At 42.6% G+C, this 15,748-nt stretch overlaps 1 protein-coding gene across 2 annotated transcripts in view; it reads left to right on the top strand.

The window, feature by feature from the left end:
- The window catches only part of LOC140740262 (vascular cell adhesion protein 1-like), a 73,025-nt gene that overhangs the window by 41,671 nt on the left and 15,606 nt on the right, over window positions 1-15,748 (top strand). The window contains exons 1-4 of one of the 2 annotated variants that reach the window (XM_073069380.1): window positions 979-1,135; window positions 8,405-8,680; window positions 9,213-9,524; window positions 13,760-14,053. The exons of the other annotated variant lie outside the window; for it this stretch is intronic. Coding sequence (XP_072925481.1) covers window positions 1,087-1,135; window positions 8,405-8,680; window positions 9,213-9,524; window positions 13,760-14,053 — 931 coding nt within the window. The 5' untranslated portion in view covers window positions 979-1,086. Of the gene's footprint in view, window positions 1-978; window positions 1,136-8,404; window positions 8,681-9,212; window positions 9,525-13,759; window positions 14,054-15,748 lie in introns of those variants that run through there. 2 annotated transcript variants of the gene reach the window in all.

Below are 15,748 nucleotides of genomic sequence, written 5' to 3'. Positions count from 1 at the left end.
GACAGCTTTGAGAAGTGACCTCACATATGTAATGAACCAAAGTTAATGAAAACACTATATAAAGCCAAAGAAAAATGAAGATCTTTAACCTGTATTGAAAGAGTGGACTCGTCAGCGTCAGAGTGAGCATTCGCCGCTTAACGGTACGTTGATCATGAAACAAGCGCAGTTTTATCAGGACGAATTGAAAATTGAAGGCATTTGTGCATATAAAGCAGGTTGGTTGCAGAAATATAAGAAAAGGCACGGCATTAAATTGTTTGAAGATTTGTGGCGATAAAGCATCTGCTGATCACGAAGCAGCAGAGAAATTCATTGGTGATTTTGCGAAGATCTGGATGATGAAAATCTAGCATGCCGAACAGCTGCATCGAAACATGTGTACTGAACAAGTTTCGACAAGGAATGCTTACATGCAGCAAATAAATTCAGAGTCGGAAATGAAGGTTTTCACAATCTATTTCATTCTATTATTCCAAACTCCGGAAAAAATCCGAAATCTGAAACACTTCCGGCCCCATGTACATTCCACCCCCGAATGTTACAGTTGAGGCACCTACACAAACTCTAAAAATGTCTTCTGACTCCCCCGCAATGGCAGAAAGAAGGCCTCCACTCACGTTGATATTCAAAATAAATTCTGCAGTGGAGGTAGGTTAGTTTTAGTGACGGTCTTGGGGATGCAATACCAGGACGAAGTTGACGCTGCACCGGAGAATTATGAGATTCGGAACTGATACTGAGAGTTGAACTGTATAACAAACTGCGCATTTTACACAAGGCACAACTTGTGATGCTCCAGAAGAACAAGGTGTTCATGAACCCAACTTTTACTAGTCGATCGGCAGTTACGCAACAAGTGTAGGTGTACGAATGTTAAAAAAAAAGATCCCTAGTCACGGCCCGAAGTGGGGAGGGGGGTGGGGAAGTCCGCGGAACCTTCCATCCCGGAAGCGCTGCCACCTCTTACATCGCTGATTGCCGCCAAGCAGAAGATCAGTGCTCGCTCTTCGCGTTGATTTCGGGACGTTTTTCCAAAAAAAAATAACCACATTCGGACCACGTTTTTTTTTAGATTGGATTATTATGTATTTCAGGTCGATTTACCTTTTCGCTTTACTCTTCGTGGTAACAGGTAGGTAACGTGGTTTTAATTATGACCAATGGCGCAGCGTTGGAGAGTAACTGTACATACTGTGTATTTCGGATTGTGCGCTACTGAGTGGTTTATTAAACATGGACCTTATCTCGTTTCCTGTCGCGTCGCAATCTTCATTTTGGTAAAACTGAAATGTTACGTTAACTTGAATTCCGCTCAAGAATGGCAAAGAAGAGAGAAATGAAAACTAGTCACCGAGCAAAATAGATGCATGAAAATTTAAATTTAAGAATATATCTCATAATTTTACTCATTAGGTCAGAAGCATTTTCATTCCGTTTCTCAGTCCCTGGTCACTATTCTTTCAGTACTCTCTACACTCGATCACTGTTGTGCGCTGGGCTGAGTCTGACCGCGGATCCGGTTTTGGCTCAGTTTACAACTCCGTATCTTTGTGTAAAACTGCAATAGCCACCAAAGTGCACACAGCCCGAGTTCCTGTACTTCCTTCCGATATAACAGTCTGACCAGTCACCATAACGCGCCTGATGCAAGGTCTCCTCTGTAAACGCCGTCAGTTCCTTTTCCCGACACAGAAGCGATCGACCCGCTGAGTTTGTTGTCCCAGGTTCCCGCATCTGCAATCACCGGAGTCTCTATGTGACCATTCTGCTCTGGCACGACACCAAATCCCTCACAAATTCCCTTCCCGGAGTCCCCCAAGGGCTTTGGAGCAGCTGGAAGAAACATTTTTTTAAAAAATTCAACTCCTGGAAATCTGAAATGAAGAAAGGTCTTCAACCAGAAATGTTAACTTTATTTTTCCTTCCCGGGTGCTTCCTGGTCTACTGGGTGTTTCCAGCATTTTCTGTTTCATTTCAGATGGAAGAGGCTGCCGGCAGCTTTTTCTTCCCCAATTTCTTAACCAACACCACCACCCAAAGGTGCCACACCAATCACAAAAAGGGACATGGGAGCTGGTGCGTGGGATTACCAACGCTGGTACATTCCCCACCTGGGTACACGTCATTCTGACCGGGAGATACACCCTGGCCACTTCATTAGGTAACTCCTGTACCCAATAAAGTGGTCACTGAGTGAATGTCTGTGGTCTTCAGCTGCTGTAGTCCACCTACTTTAAGGTTTGACAAGTTGTGCGTTCAGAGATGCTCTACTGCACATCACTGTTGTAACATTGTTACTTGAGTTATTGTTGCCTTCCTGTCAGCTTGAACCAGACTAGACATTCTCCTGTGATCTCTCTCATTAACAAGGCATTTTCACACAGAACTGCCGCTCACTTGATTTTCTTTTTGTCCTTAATGCCATTCTCTGTAAACTTTAGAGACTGCTGTGAGTGAAGATCCCAAGAGATCAGCAGTTTCCAAGATATTTAAGCCCTTCCTGTGGCTACACCCGCTCATGGGGAAGGGAAAAATCCGGAGCTGGAGTCCCTAAGCCAGAGCTACATTGAGTTCAATGGTGACCGGCAGCTCCTGAAACACTTCTGTACCAAACTGTATCGGTTCCTTTGGGTTTATCAGATGCATGGAGAGGGGCAGCTTGCTACATGGGCAACAGCTTGCTCTCCATATCATACTGACCAGGCTTGAATATCTAGACATGCAGCACTCATGGTCAACACTGACCAACAGAGGCCCTCACCTCACCTGTCTGGCACCAACAATCATTCCACGTTCAAAGTCACGTAGATCACATGTCTTATCCATGCTGATGTTTGGTCTGAACAACAATTGAACCTCTTGGCCATGTCTACCAACTTTTATGTTTTGAGTTGCTGCCACATGATTGGCTGATTAGATGTTTGCATTAATGAGCAGTTGTACGGGATTAAATAATAAAGTTGTCCACTGAGTGTATTCTGCCATTCCTTCATCATCACTGGGTATAAATCCTGGAACTCGGACCCCCACCTTCACCTGAAGAGCCGAGGCAGTTCAAGAAAACAGCTCTAGGGATATTGGGCATGGTCTATAGTTGAATCACAAAACAAGAGAAAACCTGCCACTGCTGGAAATCAAAGTAATACACTCCAAATGCTGGAGGAACTCAGCAGACCAGGCAGTGTCTATGGAAAAGAATAAACAGTCAATATTTTGGGCCAAGACTGTTCATCAGATGGTAGTTACCTGAAACATCTCTGTCACAATAAGTGGAAAAAACAAACAACTTCCTTCCCCTTTTGATGTAAAACTTACTCGGAATTTCTCATTGTGGCTCTTCAAAAAATCAATTTCCCTGTCCAACATATAGATCTACGGACCAATCTGAGAGGTAGCCTTGACCTTCAGACACAAGAGGTTATTTCAAATAGTTAAGAGAAAACAATTGGCTTCATCACAGAAGATGGATGGTTGTGGGGCTTTTCTGACTAGAGGACTGTGCCCGTTGGTGTTCTGTCAGTCCAGGGATCTCTTGTTTGTAATATAAATTAATAACTTGGATGAGCATGTGGATGGTCTGATCAGTAAGTTTGCAGAGAAATTGATGGAGTACTGGAGAGTGAAGAACATTGTCAAAGGGTATAGCAGGAGTTACAGGAGATCAGTTGGAAATTTAGGCAAATAAGTGTGAGGTAATGCATTCTTGGATGTCAAAGACTAGAGAAATTATACATTTAATGACAGGACACTTGAGATTATTAATGTACAGCAGGATCTTAGGGTGGACGTCTCTTGCTCTGTGAAAGTGGAAAGGGCAGGAAAGACAGTGTGAAGCGTGCTCGCCTTCACTGGTGGGAACACTGGGCATGAACGTTGACAGGTACGTTCCAGCTGTACAAGACATTGGTTTGGCTATATTTGGAATACTTGTGTAGCTCTGGTCACCTCATTGAAAAAGGATGTAGAAGATTTGAATAGGTGCATAAGAGATTCATCAGAATGTTGTCTGGATTGTGGTGTATTATCTACAAGGAGAGGCAAGAGCATCGGATGCTGAGAGGCAACATGATACATAGGGCAGAGAATCAGTGTTCCACCCAGGTTGGAAGTGTCATAATTTTAAGGTGACAGAAGGTTTAAGTTGCCCTTGCAGAAGCTTCATTTGGATTTTGCCAGACCATTCGTGGGCACAAATTTCTAGGCAGTGGTCGATGCAGCTACAAAGTGGCCAGATGTGTTTCCAATGGCCTCCACTGCAGCTTTGCACACTGTTGATGTGCTGAGAAGCCTCTTCTCAAGACTGCTGTTCCAGAATACTTAGTCAGTGACAATGGAGCACAGTTTGTTGTGGATCAGTCATTCCTGAAAATGAATGGAATAAGACGTATTACACCTGCACTATACCACCCAGCTACAAATGGTTTGGTGCAAAGTTTTGTCCAGAATCTAAAGAACGCTCTGTGAGCAATGTCATCAGAACACAGGACACTGAATCAGAACCTCGACAATTGTCTCTTTGCATATCGCAATGCAGCACAGTTCAAAACCAACAACTCACCAGCTCTGCTTTCCTGGGACGTCCCTTGTGCTCACGCTTGGATTTTCTCAAACCCAGTCTCAGAAGGAGTATGCAGGACAAGCAGCGGAGACAAATTGAGGGTTTAATGTTTCATTCCTGAACAAGCTGTCCTGGTGAGGGACAACAGAGATGATCAAAAGTAAGTACTTAGAAAGATTAAGGACAGAACTGGAACATTCTCCTGCAGAGTGGGCTTGTGTCTGGTGTCACCTGGAGATGACATGTTCGATCAGTTGAGGAGAGCAGAGTCAATTGTTAGAGAAGAAAGGTGTCCAGAGTCAAGTCTCACAACCACCATGGAGGAGGACCAGAGCCTGAGATTGTCTGATAGTCACAAAATTCACAAGCCAAGCAGAGTGACCCTCTTCTCAGGGAAGACTTAATCGCACAAGAGTATGAAATCCTCCACAGTGATTAAATCATTAGGCTTGAATTGGGCGTCCTAAAATTTATTATGCTGTGGATGCCTATATAGTCATTGTATTATATAGTATACTGAATATACAGTGCCTATCAAAAAGTATTCACCCTCCCTTGGGAGTTTTCAAGTTTTATTGTTTTACAACATTGAATCACAGTGGATTTAATTTGGCTCTTTTGACATTGATCAACAGAAAAAATTCTTTCGTATCAAAGTGAAAACAAATTTCTACAAATTGGTGTAAATTTATTACAATTATTAAACACAAAATAATTGAATGCATAATTACTCACCCCTTCAAGTCAGTATTTAGTAGGTGAACCTTTGCAACAATTACAGCCTTGAGTCTGTGTGGATAGGTCTCTATCAGCTTTGCACATCTGGACACTGCAATTTTTCCCTATTTTTCTTGACAAAGCTGCTCAAGCTCTGTCAGATTACATGGGGATCATGAGTGAACAGCCCTTTTCAGGTCCAGCCACAAATTCTCAATTGGATTGAGGTCTGAACTCTGACTTGGCCCCTCCAGGACATTAACTTTGCTGTTATTAGGCTATTCCTGTGTTGCTTTGGCTTTACGCTTCGGGTCTAACTGGAAAACAAATCTTCGTTCAAGTCACAGTTCTCTTGCAAATTGCATCGGTTTTTCTTCCAGGATTTCTCTGTATTTTGCTGCATTAATTTTACCCTCTACCTTCACAAGCCTTGCGGGGCCTGCTGCAGTGAAGCATCCCCACAGCATGATGCAGCCATCATCATGCTTCAGGGTTTTTGATGATGTATGGTATTATGCTTACACTAAACATAGTGTTTAGTCTGATGGCCAAAAAGCTCAATGTTGCTTTCATCAGACCATAAAACCTTCTTCCAGCTGACTTCAGAGTCTCCCAAGTGCCTTCTGGCAAACTCTAGCCAAGATTTTATGTGAGTTTTTGTTTCAACTGTGGCTTTCCCTTTGCCACTCTCCCACAAAGCCGTGACTGGTGAAGCACCCGGGCAACAGTTGTTGTATACGCAGTCTCTCCCATCTCAGCCATTGAAGCTTGTAACTTCTTTAGAGTTGTCATAGGTCTCTTGGTGGCCTCCCTCACTAGTCCCCTTCTTGCACGGTCACTCAGTTTTTGAGGATGGCTGCTCTGGACAGATTTACTGCTGTGCAATATTCTTTCCATTTCTTGATGATTGACTTAACTGTATTTTAAGGGAGATTCAGTGACTTGGAAATTTTCTTGTATCCATCTCCTAATGTGCTTTTCAATAACCTTTTTGTGGAGTTGCTTGGAGTGTTCTTTTGTCTTCGTGGTGTAGATTTTGCCAGGATACTGACTCACCAGCAGTTGGACCTTCCAGATACAGGTGTATTTTTACTGCAATCAGTTGAAACACCTTGACAGCATACGTCTCCAAAAACAAAATCATCTGATTGTATAAGGATTCCCCCCCTTTAATATGACACACTAAATCATCACTGGTGCAGCCAATTGGTTTTAGAAGTCACATCATTAGTTAAATGGTCCAATCAATTATTTTGTGTTTTATATTTGTAATTAATTTAGATCATTGGAAGAGATCTGTTTTCATTTTGACACAAAAGAGTCTTTCTGTGGATCAGTGTCAAAAAGAGCCAAATTAAATTAAATCCACTGTGATTCAAAGTGGTAAACAAAACAACAAGAAAACTTACAACATTGTAAATGTGGCGGTAACTGTAAATAGCAAATGTATTATCTGATGAAGCATTCTTTGTTTGTTTACATAATTCATTATGGGTTACCTGTAAGTCGTTTGTGAATGGCACACGTCATTATGTCACTGTAACGTATGTAAGTGCTAAAAAGGAAAGGGAAAAGGAACACTCAGCAGACAAATATCCCGGCTCCCACGTGCTTTACTCAATTAGTTTCTGGAGTTACCAAGCATAGCATGCCCATTGGGAGAGCAGAAACAAACAAGTGTTTATGCTCAATGGATCTTTGATTATGTTGGCTGCTTTACTGAGGCAGCGAGAAGTATAGTGCAGACACAATGGGCTGAAGGGCCTGTTCCTGTTCTGTACAGCTCTATATTGTAAAAGAAAGTGTCTACGTCTGCAGTCTCTGCAAGCAGTGTTGTGTGCTTTTTTGGATGCTCAGCCAATATTCCTTCAGATGGTTTCCTCTATTAATTTGTATGTCTTTGCCTCAAAAATAAAATCACCACAGTTGTATTGAGTACAAGAGAAAGGATGTTATATTACAGCTGTATAAGACATTGGGTGAAGCCAAATTTGAAGAATTCTGTGCAGTTTTGTTCACCTTACCTACAGGAAAGATATAAATAAGTTTGGAAAAAGTGCAGAGATAATTTACAAGCATGTTGCTGGGTTTGGGGGACCTGAGTTATAAGGAAAGATTAAATAGGTTAGGACTTTATTCCTTAGAACATAGAAGACTGAGAGGAGATTTGATAGAGGTATACAAAATTATGAAGGGTATCGATAGGGTAACTGCAAGCAGGCTTTTTCCACTGAGGTTGGTTGGGACTACAACCAGAGGTCATGGTAAAGAGTGAAAGGTGAAATGTCTAAAGGGAACGTGAGAGGAAACCTCTTCACTCAGAGGGGCTTGAGAGTGTGGAACAAGTTGCCAGCACAACTGGTGCATGAGAATCGATTTCAATGTTCAAGCAAAGTTTCCACAGATATTTGATAGTAGGGGTATGCAGTGCTTTGGTCCCAGTGCAGGTTGATGGGAGAAGGCAGTTAAAATGGTTTGGCATGGACTAGAGGGGCTGAAGGGCCTGTTCCTGTGCTGTACTTTTCTATGACTCTATGGTCAAATGACATACACTTTTATATATATAGTGTAATTCTCACTGAAAATATTCTGTTTTGTTTGAAATATGGAAGAACTATAATTATACTGAGCAAATATTTAAATGTTGGATTTATATGGAAATTGACAAGGCTGGGTGCAGGCAACCAACTGCACTGAATCAGTGCCCTGCTTCTTCCCCATATCCCCAAATGAACATAATGATATCTGTCTATCCCTTCTTAAATAGATTTATTACCTTGACCTCCATAACCCTGCATTGAAAATATTCCCAATATCTCCATCTTGTATCCTGAATCTCCAACCATCTTTTAGAATTCCGAGCCAGAGCAAACATCAATCCTGTTTCAACTTGTCAAAATACAGTGATATTTCTGTGCATTTCAGTCCAATACTCTCCAATTCTAGTGAACAAAGGTCAGTCAACTTAATATCTTCTCTTCTGAAAGTCTGCGATATCAGGAATCAGTCTGGTGAATCTCCGCTTCACTGCTTTAGTGGAAAGTACATCCACCGTTAGGTACAGAGATCAAAATTGCACCCAGAACTACACTAAATGTCTTCCATTTCCCTGTGTGTCTCTGGCAGGTAAACTGAATGGATATGAGGTTTCAGTCAAAACAAACCCCCCAGCAGTGGAATTTGGACACTCTCTGGAGGTGACCTGCAGTACAACGTGTAACAACCCAACGATCATTATGGAATATAAACCAGGGACAGATCCCAACAGCACTCTTGGTGATAAGTGGATTACAGACCGATTTCCGAGTGTCCAGCAATGGGATTTCTCAGCACCCTGTACTGTAATCTGTCAATCTGCAGGAAAACAAGTGAAGGAGGTCAAACAGGTGGTCCCAGTGTACAGTAAGTGAAATCTCTTGTTCTAAATACATCCCATAGCAGAGTATAACATGATAAAAGGCGGCAAAATACAATTATGTATCCCTTGAAAACATTACACAGAAAGATGCTGTCGTGTATCAGGTGAGGTAGAGAACGGCCTGCTGGGAAATGGATTTACCCTTCACTCCCCCACAATGATTTCGCATTCTCAGACGAGTTCAGGGATTGATATTTAACAGAGACAGTTCTACAGAAATGGAGAAAGGAACGTTTGAGAGTGAACAAATTTGTTCTCAGGTTAAGAGTGTGCTGATATTTCACTCCAATGCTTTGATACGTAGTACACTGATCTACGGGGAGGTGTGAGGATCCAGTAGGTTAATGGATTTTCATAGCTGGGTTTCACAGTTACTGGGACAGATGAAGATTCTTCATTTGCTGTGGTTTTAAGGGATTCATCAAACCGGGAATGTCACAGGGTAGAAAGATTCACATGTAGTTGGGATACAGACTGTTCCAATGATTACTGTAATCCTTGATTCTCCTTTGACAGATCGAAACTTAAGTGTTGTTCCACTTCCTGAAGTGCTGGAAGTTTACAAACCATATCAGCTGGAGTGCATTGGCCCGAAGGTCTATCCAAAGGACAAACTCGTACTCACCTGGCTCAGAGGGAGTGAGGTAGTTCAAAATATTTCCACAGAGGACCCAGGTCTCCCGGATGATGGTCCATTGAAGAATGTCCTGAATTTCACTCCAAGTATTTCAGACGATGGAATGGTGTACACCTGCTTGGCAGATTTGAACTTGGATTCTAACTCCACCAAACAGATCGCAAACGCATCTGTAACTCTGCAAACTTACTGTGAGTTCCACATTAACAATGTTTTCTCCTCCTTCTGAAAATAGATAAAACTTAAATACTTTATGGATAGTTAATACTCAGAAAGAAACCTATGACCATTTTTCATTGCTCCTATTTAATCTTTTTTATGAAATCTGTCAGTTAAATATCTTGGACACAGTCAAAAATGTTCAGTTGTCCAAAAGTGTCATCCCATTCCCATTCTGATATGTCTATCCATGGCCTCCTCTACTGTCAAGATGAAGCCACACTCAGGTTGAAGGAACAACACCTTATATACTGTCTGGGTAGCCTCCAACCTGATGGCATGAACATTGACTTCTCTAACTTCCGTTAATGCCCCTCCTCCCCTTCTTACCCCATCCTTGACAATATTTAGTTGCTTGTTTTTTTGCTCTGTCTCTCTGCCCATCACCCTGCCTGTTCTCCATCTCCCTCTGGTGCTCCCCTCCCCCTTTCTTTCTCCCTAGGCCTCCTGTCCCATGATTCTTTCCCTTCTCCAGCTCTGTTTCCCTTTTGCCAATCACCTTTCCAGCTCTTAGCTTCACCCCACCCCCTCCGGTCTTCTCCTATCATTTCACATTTCCCCCTCCCCCTCCTACTTTCAAATCTCTTACTATCTTTCCTTTCAGTTAGTCCTGACGAAGGGTCTCGGCCCGAAACGTCGACAGTGCTTCTTCCTATAGATGCTGCCTGGGTTGCTGTGTTCCACCAGCATTTTGTGTGTGTTGCAATAAATTGCCTGCTCATTTTTTATCAGCAAGAAAATCTTTTTTAAAAAACTGCCAAAGTCTTGGAATCAATTTGTTATTTATGGACATTTGGGTCCAAAGCGGTAGCTCAGGCCCTGGCCTGACTCCTCTGCCACTGCAGAGGGAAGAAGCCTAAAGCAGAGCCTCAGGGAGGGAAGACCATCTGACATCAAGACGGATGTGAGAAATCCTGGTAAAGTCAGATGGTTAAGGGTGATGAAGGCAGCTTTCCATGATTACTGTACGAAGCTTGACTGAATTTCTATAGGCCAAGCAGCTGTATGCAGGGGTCTCCAGAAAACATATTTTAATTTACTTTGCGAGGCCTCGTTAGTGTGTTATAACTTTGGAGACATTCTGTACAGTGGTGAGTTTATCAGTTGGACAACAGGCAAAGACTTCAGCCACCGAACTTGTGGACTTGCCTTTACTGGTGTGTGGTAGTTAATAGTGTTGTTCCTATGCCGCTCAGTCAGCCACTCCCACATGGGAAGAGTTCACATATTGTACAAGCAGGGTTATCAATAAAGTTCAGTTGATATCCTACATGCTGGCAGCCTGATCTGCTCTGCACTATCTCTTAATAACAAACACAACATGGTGTCAGAAGTGGTTGAACGTCGATAAATTGGTGCTACAAACCAAGTGAGAAAGAAACTCCAGACAAGCAGTCCACAGTTCCCACAAGCAAAAGCAGAAGCAGAAAGAGCACAGCAAACTGTTCAGAGTCTCGTACTGAAGGCAAATGACGCCTACAAAGCACTGGTAGAGTATCACTCCACATCAGAGCTGTCAATGGGCTGGAGACTGAGAACAGGCCTGCCAGTTTTTCCTTCCCATCTCCAACCTCACTTACTGGACTTACACAAAGTGAGAAACTTTGAGACAACACAGTGTGAGAGAATGAAGAGCATGCATGTTCTCAGACAGAGAGCAAAATCTCTGTCGTCGCTCAGGAGTGGTGAAGCTGTCTGGGTTTCAGACCAATTCACCAAAGGAACAATCATCCAGCAGCATACACCACAATCATTTGTGATCAGAACATCAGGAGGTGAAATCAGGTGGAACAGGCATGCCCTCATGTGCCTTCAAAATCCATGAAGGGCAGAGAAAGAAATAGAGTGGCTTGATCCTTAGGACAAAGACCACTTACCTGAGGTGGGCGCACCTGTGTTAGAATCTCGATCCACTCCAACACTTCCAGGAACCTATTCCAGATTGGGTTGTTCATCCGTTCCACCACAGAGATAGACTCCATAGCCTAATAGATTAGGGCAAGTGACTAAAGAGACAGAATAATCCTCTCACTTCGCTGGAGTGTACAGGTAGTCTACCCAGACCTCCATTAGATTTAGTGTTTTTTTTAAGAGTTTCAATGTTGAAAACATTTCACAAAATGAGACTGTTCTTTAAAAATGAATTGGTGGAAAAAAAGGAGGAAAACAGAGGGAGAGAGAGAGAAAGAGGGTTAAAAACAAAGAGAAAGACAATTCTGATGTTGTCAATTCTGTTCCTTTGTGTTTACTTATGGAGCGTAAGTTACATACTATGGGTAAAGTGAACTGAATCGCTCAATTGCAGTGACTATAATTTCAATGCAGTTCTACAGACAAGACATACATACTGAGATAAACGAGAGAGAATCTGCAGATGCTGGAAATTTGAGCAACACACACAAAATGCTGGAGGAATTCGGCAGGCCAGGCAGCATCTAGGAAAAGAGTACAGTCAACGTTTTGGGCCTGAAACGCTTCAGCAGGACAGTCCTTCCCAAACATCACACTTCTTCTGATGTTTGGTCTGAATAGCGACTGAACCTCTTGACCATGGTGGCATATTTTTTATGCGTTGAGTTGCTGCCACACGATTGGCTGGCCCCCAGCTCCTAATGAAGTAGCCACTAAGCGTAGAAATAAATGGCAGTCATCCTGGCCACTAATTATTTTGCCACCATAAGATCATCCCAGTCTTTGTGCATAGGAATATATCATGCCAGAATGCAATTCACCTGCCTTTTTCCATTACAAACTTTTGCTAAACAAATTGTTTTCCGGGGCATATCACTCTTGTGGATGGACGAATAGCTATCACATGTATGTTGTTTCTAGAAGAGAGGACGTTAAATGATCTATTTCCTAGAATGATATTTCAGGCAAGGTAAAGACAGGGCAACGTGAGAGAGAATCCAATTTATAGAATGGATAGATTTTCCCATCCTTAATTAAATTCAAGTTTAATTCTCATTCAACCATTCACAAATACAGCCAAACAAGACAGCGAAGTTACTGAACGCAGCACTGACAGTCACACAGCACAAAGCACACATAGCACGTACACGATAGCAAGCGCATAAAGGTATCAGTAAGACACAGCCACACAATAAAAGAGTCCAGACTCAAACTGCAAAAATCTGTAGTTGAGCACAATAGAACATCTTCTGCCAAGCGAACACTAGGTGGCAGCACTTACCCCAGCCTAGGTGCCTCACCACACCACCCCTGGTGGATCATACCAGATTTGATGCCTCTCTCCTTGTAGTTGTAAGCAGGTGAGACCGTGGCTTAAGGCCTAGTCCTCGCATATACAAGAGAAGAAGCACATAATGCTTGATTTCTGCAATCATGCAACATTAGTTTTTATACATAAGTGGCCACATGGTTGGTTTGACTTTGCACCATTCTTCTTAGGATGAACACTTCTGATGCACCATCAATAACTCACTCTGAGGCGTAAAAGCGAGATATCGGCTTTTATTGACTGGAAGAATGAACAAGCAGTGGTTGACCACCATACTACATCCTGAAGACTGAGAGGCCGGGCCCAGGCCTCAATCGCCTTTATACAGGGGTCTGTGGGAGGAGCCACAGGAGCAGTCAGCGGGGGGGTGTGTCCAGACAGGTATATGTAGTTCACCACAGCTTCCCAACACCAAAGGGGTGTCTGATGGAAACATGTCTGGTTGCAGCTGTACACCTTAATAGTTAATAGATGTATTGGTCAAGAGTAGATTCTGATACAGGAATACCAAAGTAACTTGATAAACTTACACCCTTCACGGTTAATCTAAAGACCGAGTCACAAGAGGGATGTTAAAGCCAGGTAGAAGTTAAGCTTACCCTGATGTTCATTAATGAGTGCACTGGGCTGGAGAACAAGGCTGAATTTGAATCTGAATATTTGGAAAAAATAAGACCATAAGATACAGAAGCAGAATTAGACCATTTGGCCCATCGAGTCTGCTCCAGCATTTCATCGTTGTCCCTCTCAGCCTCAATCTCCTGCCCTCTCCCCATATCCCTTCATGTCCTGATCAATTAGGAAATCAGTGATCTCATGAATGAAGAGTATGTGTCTACCCAGTGATGGTTTAGGGATGACGGGGTCCCAGGATGTGTGATCTGGCCTGTTTCCAGCTGTGTCTGTCAGTATCTGAAACACACCACAACAGAATGATATACAGTGTATTTCTTGTGTGTCTTGCAGCTTTCCCAGAGCCTCCCAAGATCTCCAACATAAACCAAGTAGAACTGAATCAGCAGGTCCAGTTAAAATGTGAAATCCCAAACGTCTATCCTGCTGAGAAGATGAGATTAATGTGGACGAAGGATGGTACAAAATGGAAGTCAGATACCAATGTGTCAGATCACTCCACTGTCTGGGCAACAATACCATGGACCCCACACGAGACCGGTCTGACTCAATTCAACTGTACGGCAGACTTTGAGGATTATCCATCTGTTCCATCAAAGATGGACTCCGTTGTTATTGAGGCGTATGGTAAATATGCTGGATTTTGTAATTATTATAGGTCCCGATTGTTAATGCCTGCCACTGTTCCGCAAGATAGTGAGGCTGCTTCAAACATCTGTGGCACAGTTGATCAAAATGACCAAGTAGCCAATGAGTATAATTGACATTGAATTTAACCAATGAATGGAAGCAAAAGAGAGACACGAGGTGACTATGTTTAACTGTTGTAAACTTGAATGTGGATTGTCTGCCCAAGGCCTGCTACTATCCCATCTTTTCCTTTGTAGATCAGACTATGATTCATATCAACTCATAACATTTAGTGAAATTAAGATCCAAGGAAAATAAGCATAGTTATATATAGATAAGAAGTTAGCTTAAGGACAGAAAACAGGGTTTAGAAAAGATCTATTCTTAAACTGAGAAAAATCCTGCTGATCTAGTCCCTCCTTCCAACTCAATAGTCTAGTCCTGGCAACATACTTGTAAATCCTTTCTGCACCTTTTTCAGCTCAATGACAACCTAGGCAAACATGACATTCTCCAAAATGTTCCCCAGCTGACACTACTTCCATCTGACCAGCTACATTTGCCCAGATAAGGTCTGGTAATGCTCCCTTTACTCATTGTTCCATCCTACACTCAATCAAAAAGCTCTTCTTGTCAGGGTCACTGGCAAACTCGAGTTCAGGAATCCCAGACACTTCGGCAATTCAAGCAAAACAAGAGATATACAGGATTACAAAACTGGCCAGCAAAGCTAACAAGAACTCAGGCAACGCATGCAAAATTCTGGAGGAACTCAGCAGGCCAGGCAGCATCGAGGAAAAGAGTACAGTCGATGTTTTGGGCTGAAACCCTTTGGTGGGACTGGAGAAAAAAAGCTGAGGAATAGATTTAAAAGGTGGGGGGGAGGGGAGACAGAGACGCAAGGTGATAGCTGAAACCTGAAGGAGGAGGGGATGAACTAAAGAGCTGAGAAGTAAATTGGTAAAAGAGACAGAAGGCCGTGGAGGAACACCAGAGGGAGGAGATGGGTGGGCATTCAAGCAGTCTATACAGAACCTTGAAGAACTGAAATCAGTTATGATATACAGAAGTCCTCAGTCAGAGCTTTGCCAGACAAAGATTCACAATGACGGAGCAAAGAGGGGGGTTGGCAAGTTCTCCTGAAATAGTCCCTGGAACACCTTGGAATTCTGGCAGCCGCAGTGTTGAGATGAAGCAATAGGCCACAAGGACAACAACTACAATACAAGACATTGGAAATCCCGTGCTAATTCAATTACCCCAAACTGAGTAAAAATGATAAATACAAAGAGAGCTTAACAATCCCCATGATCCCAAATGAGACTCCTACAACACAACCCAGAGCCAGTCCGAAGACAAACAATTAAACATAAAAAGCAAACAATCCAAGAAACGTTGCAAACCCACGAGCTTACACCGAGAAAATAAAAACCACATGCTAACTGAAAAAAAACCTTTTAAATTAAAAATGACCCCTGGTTGTGATACTTCTGGGCAGATTTCAATCTTTAACTAACTGTGCAATATTTCCTTCCTCTTTCATTCCTTCACCCATCCCCCCCTCCCCACCCCATTGTCGCAGCTGAAAATTCTATATCCTAGAATACTGATTTGACAATCCTGCCATCAGTGATGGCGATATTGTAGACCACTATCTTAAAGCTTTGAGGTCATCTGCTTTACTGATTATAC

Source organism: Hemitrygon akajei, chromosome 16 (genome assembly GCF_048418815.1).
Source record: "Hemitrygon akajei chromosome 16, sHemAka1.3, whole genome shotgun sequence".
Classification (NCBI taxonomy): Eukaryota; Metazoa; Chordata; class Chondrichthyes; order Myliobatiformes; family Dasyatidae; genus Hemitrygon; species Hemitrygon akajei.
The sequence above is the reverse complement of the archived record's forward strand: the minus strand, read 5'-3'. Positions and strand labels throughout refer to the sequence as shown.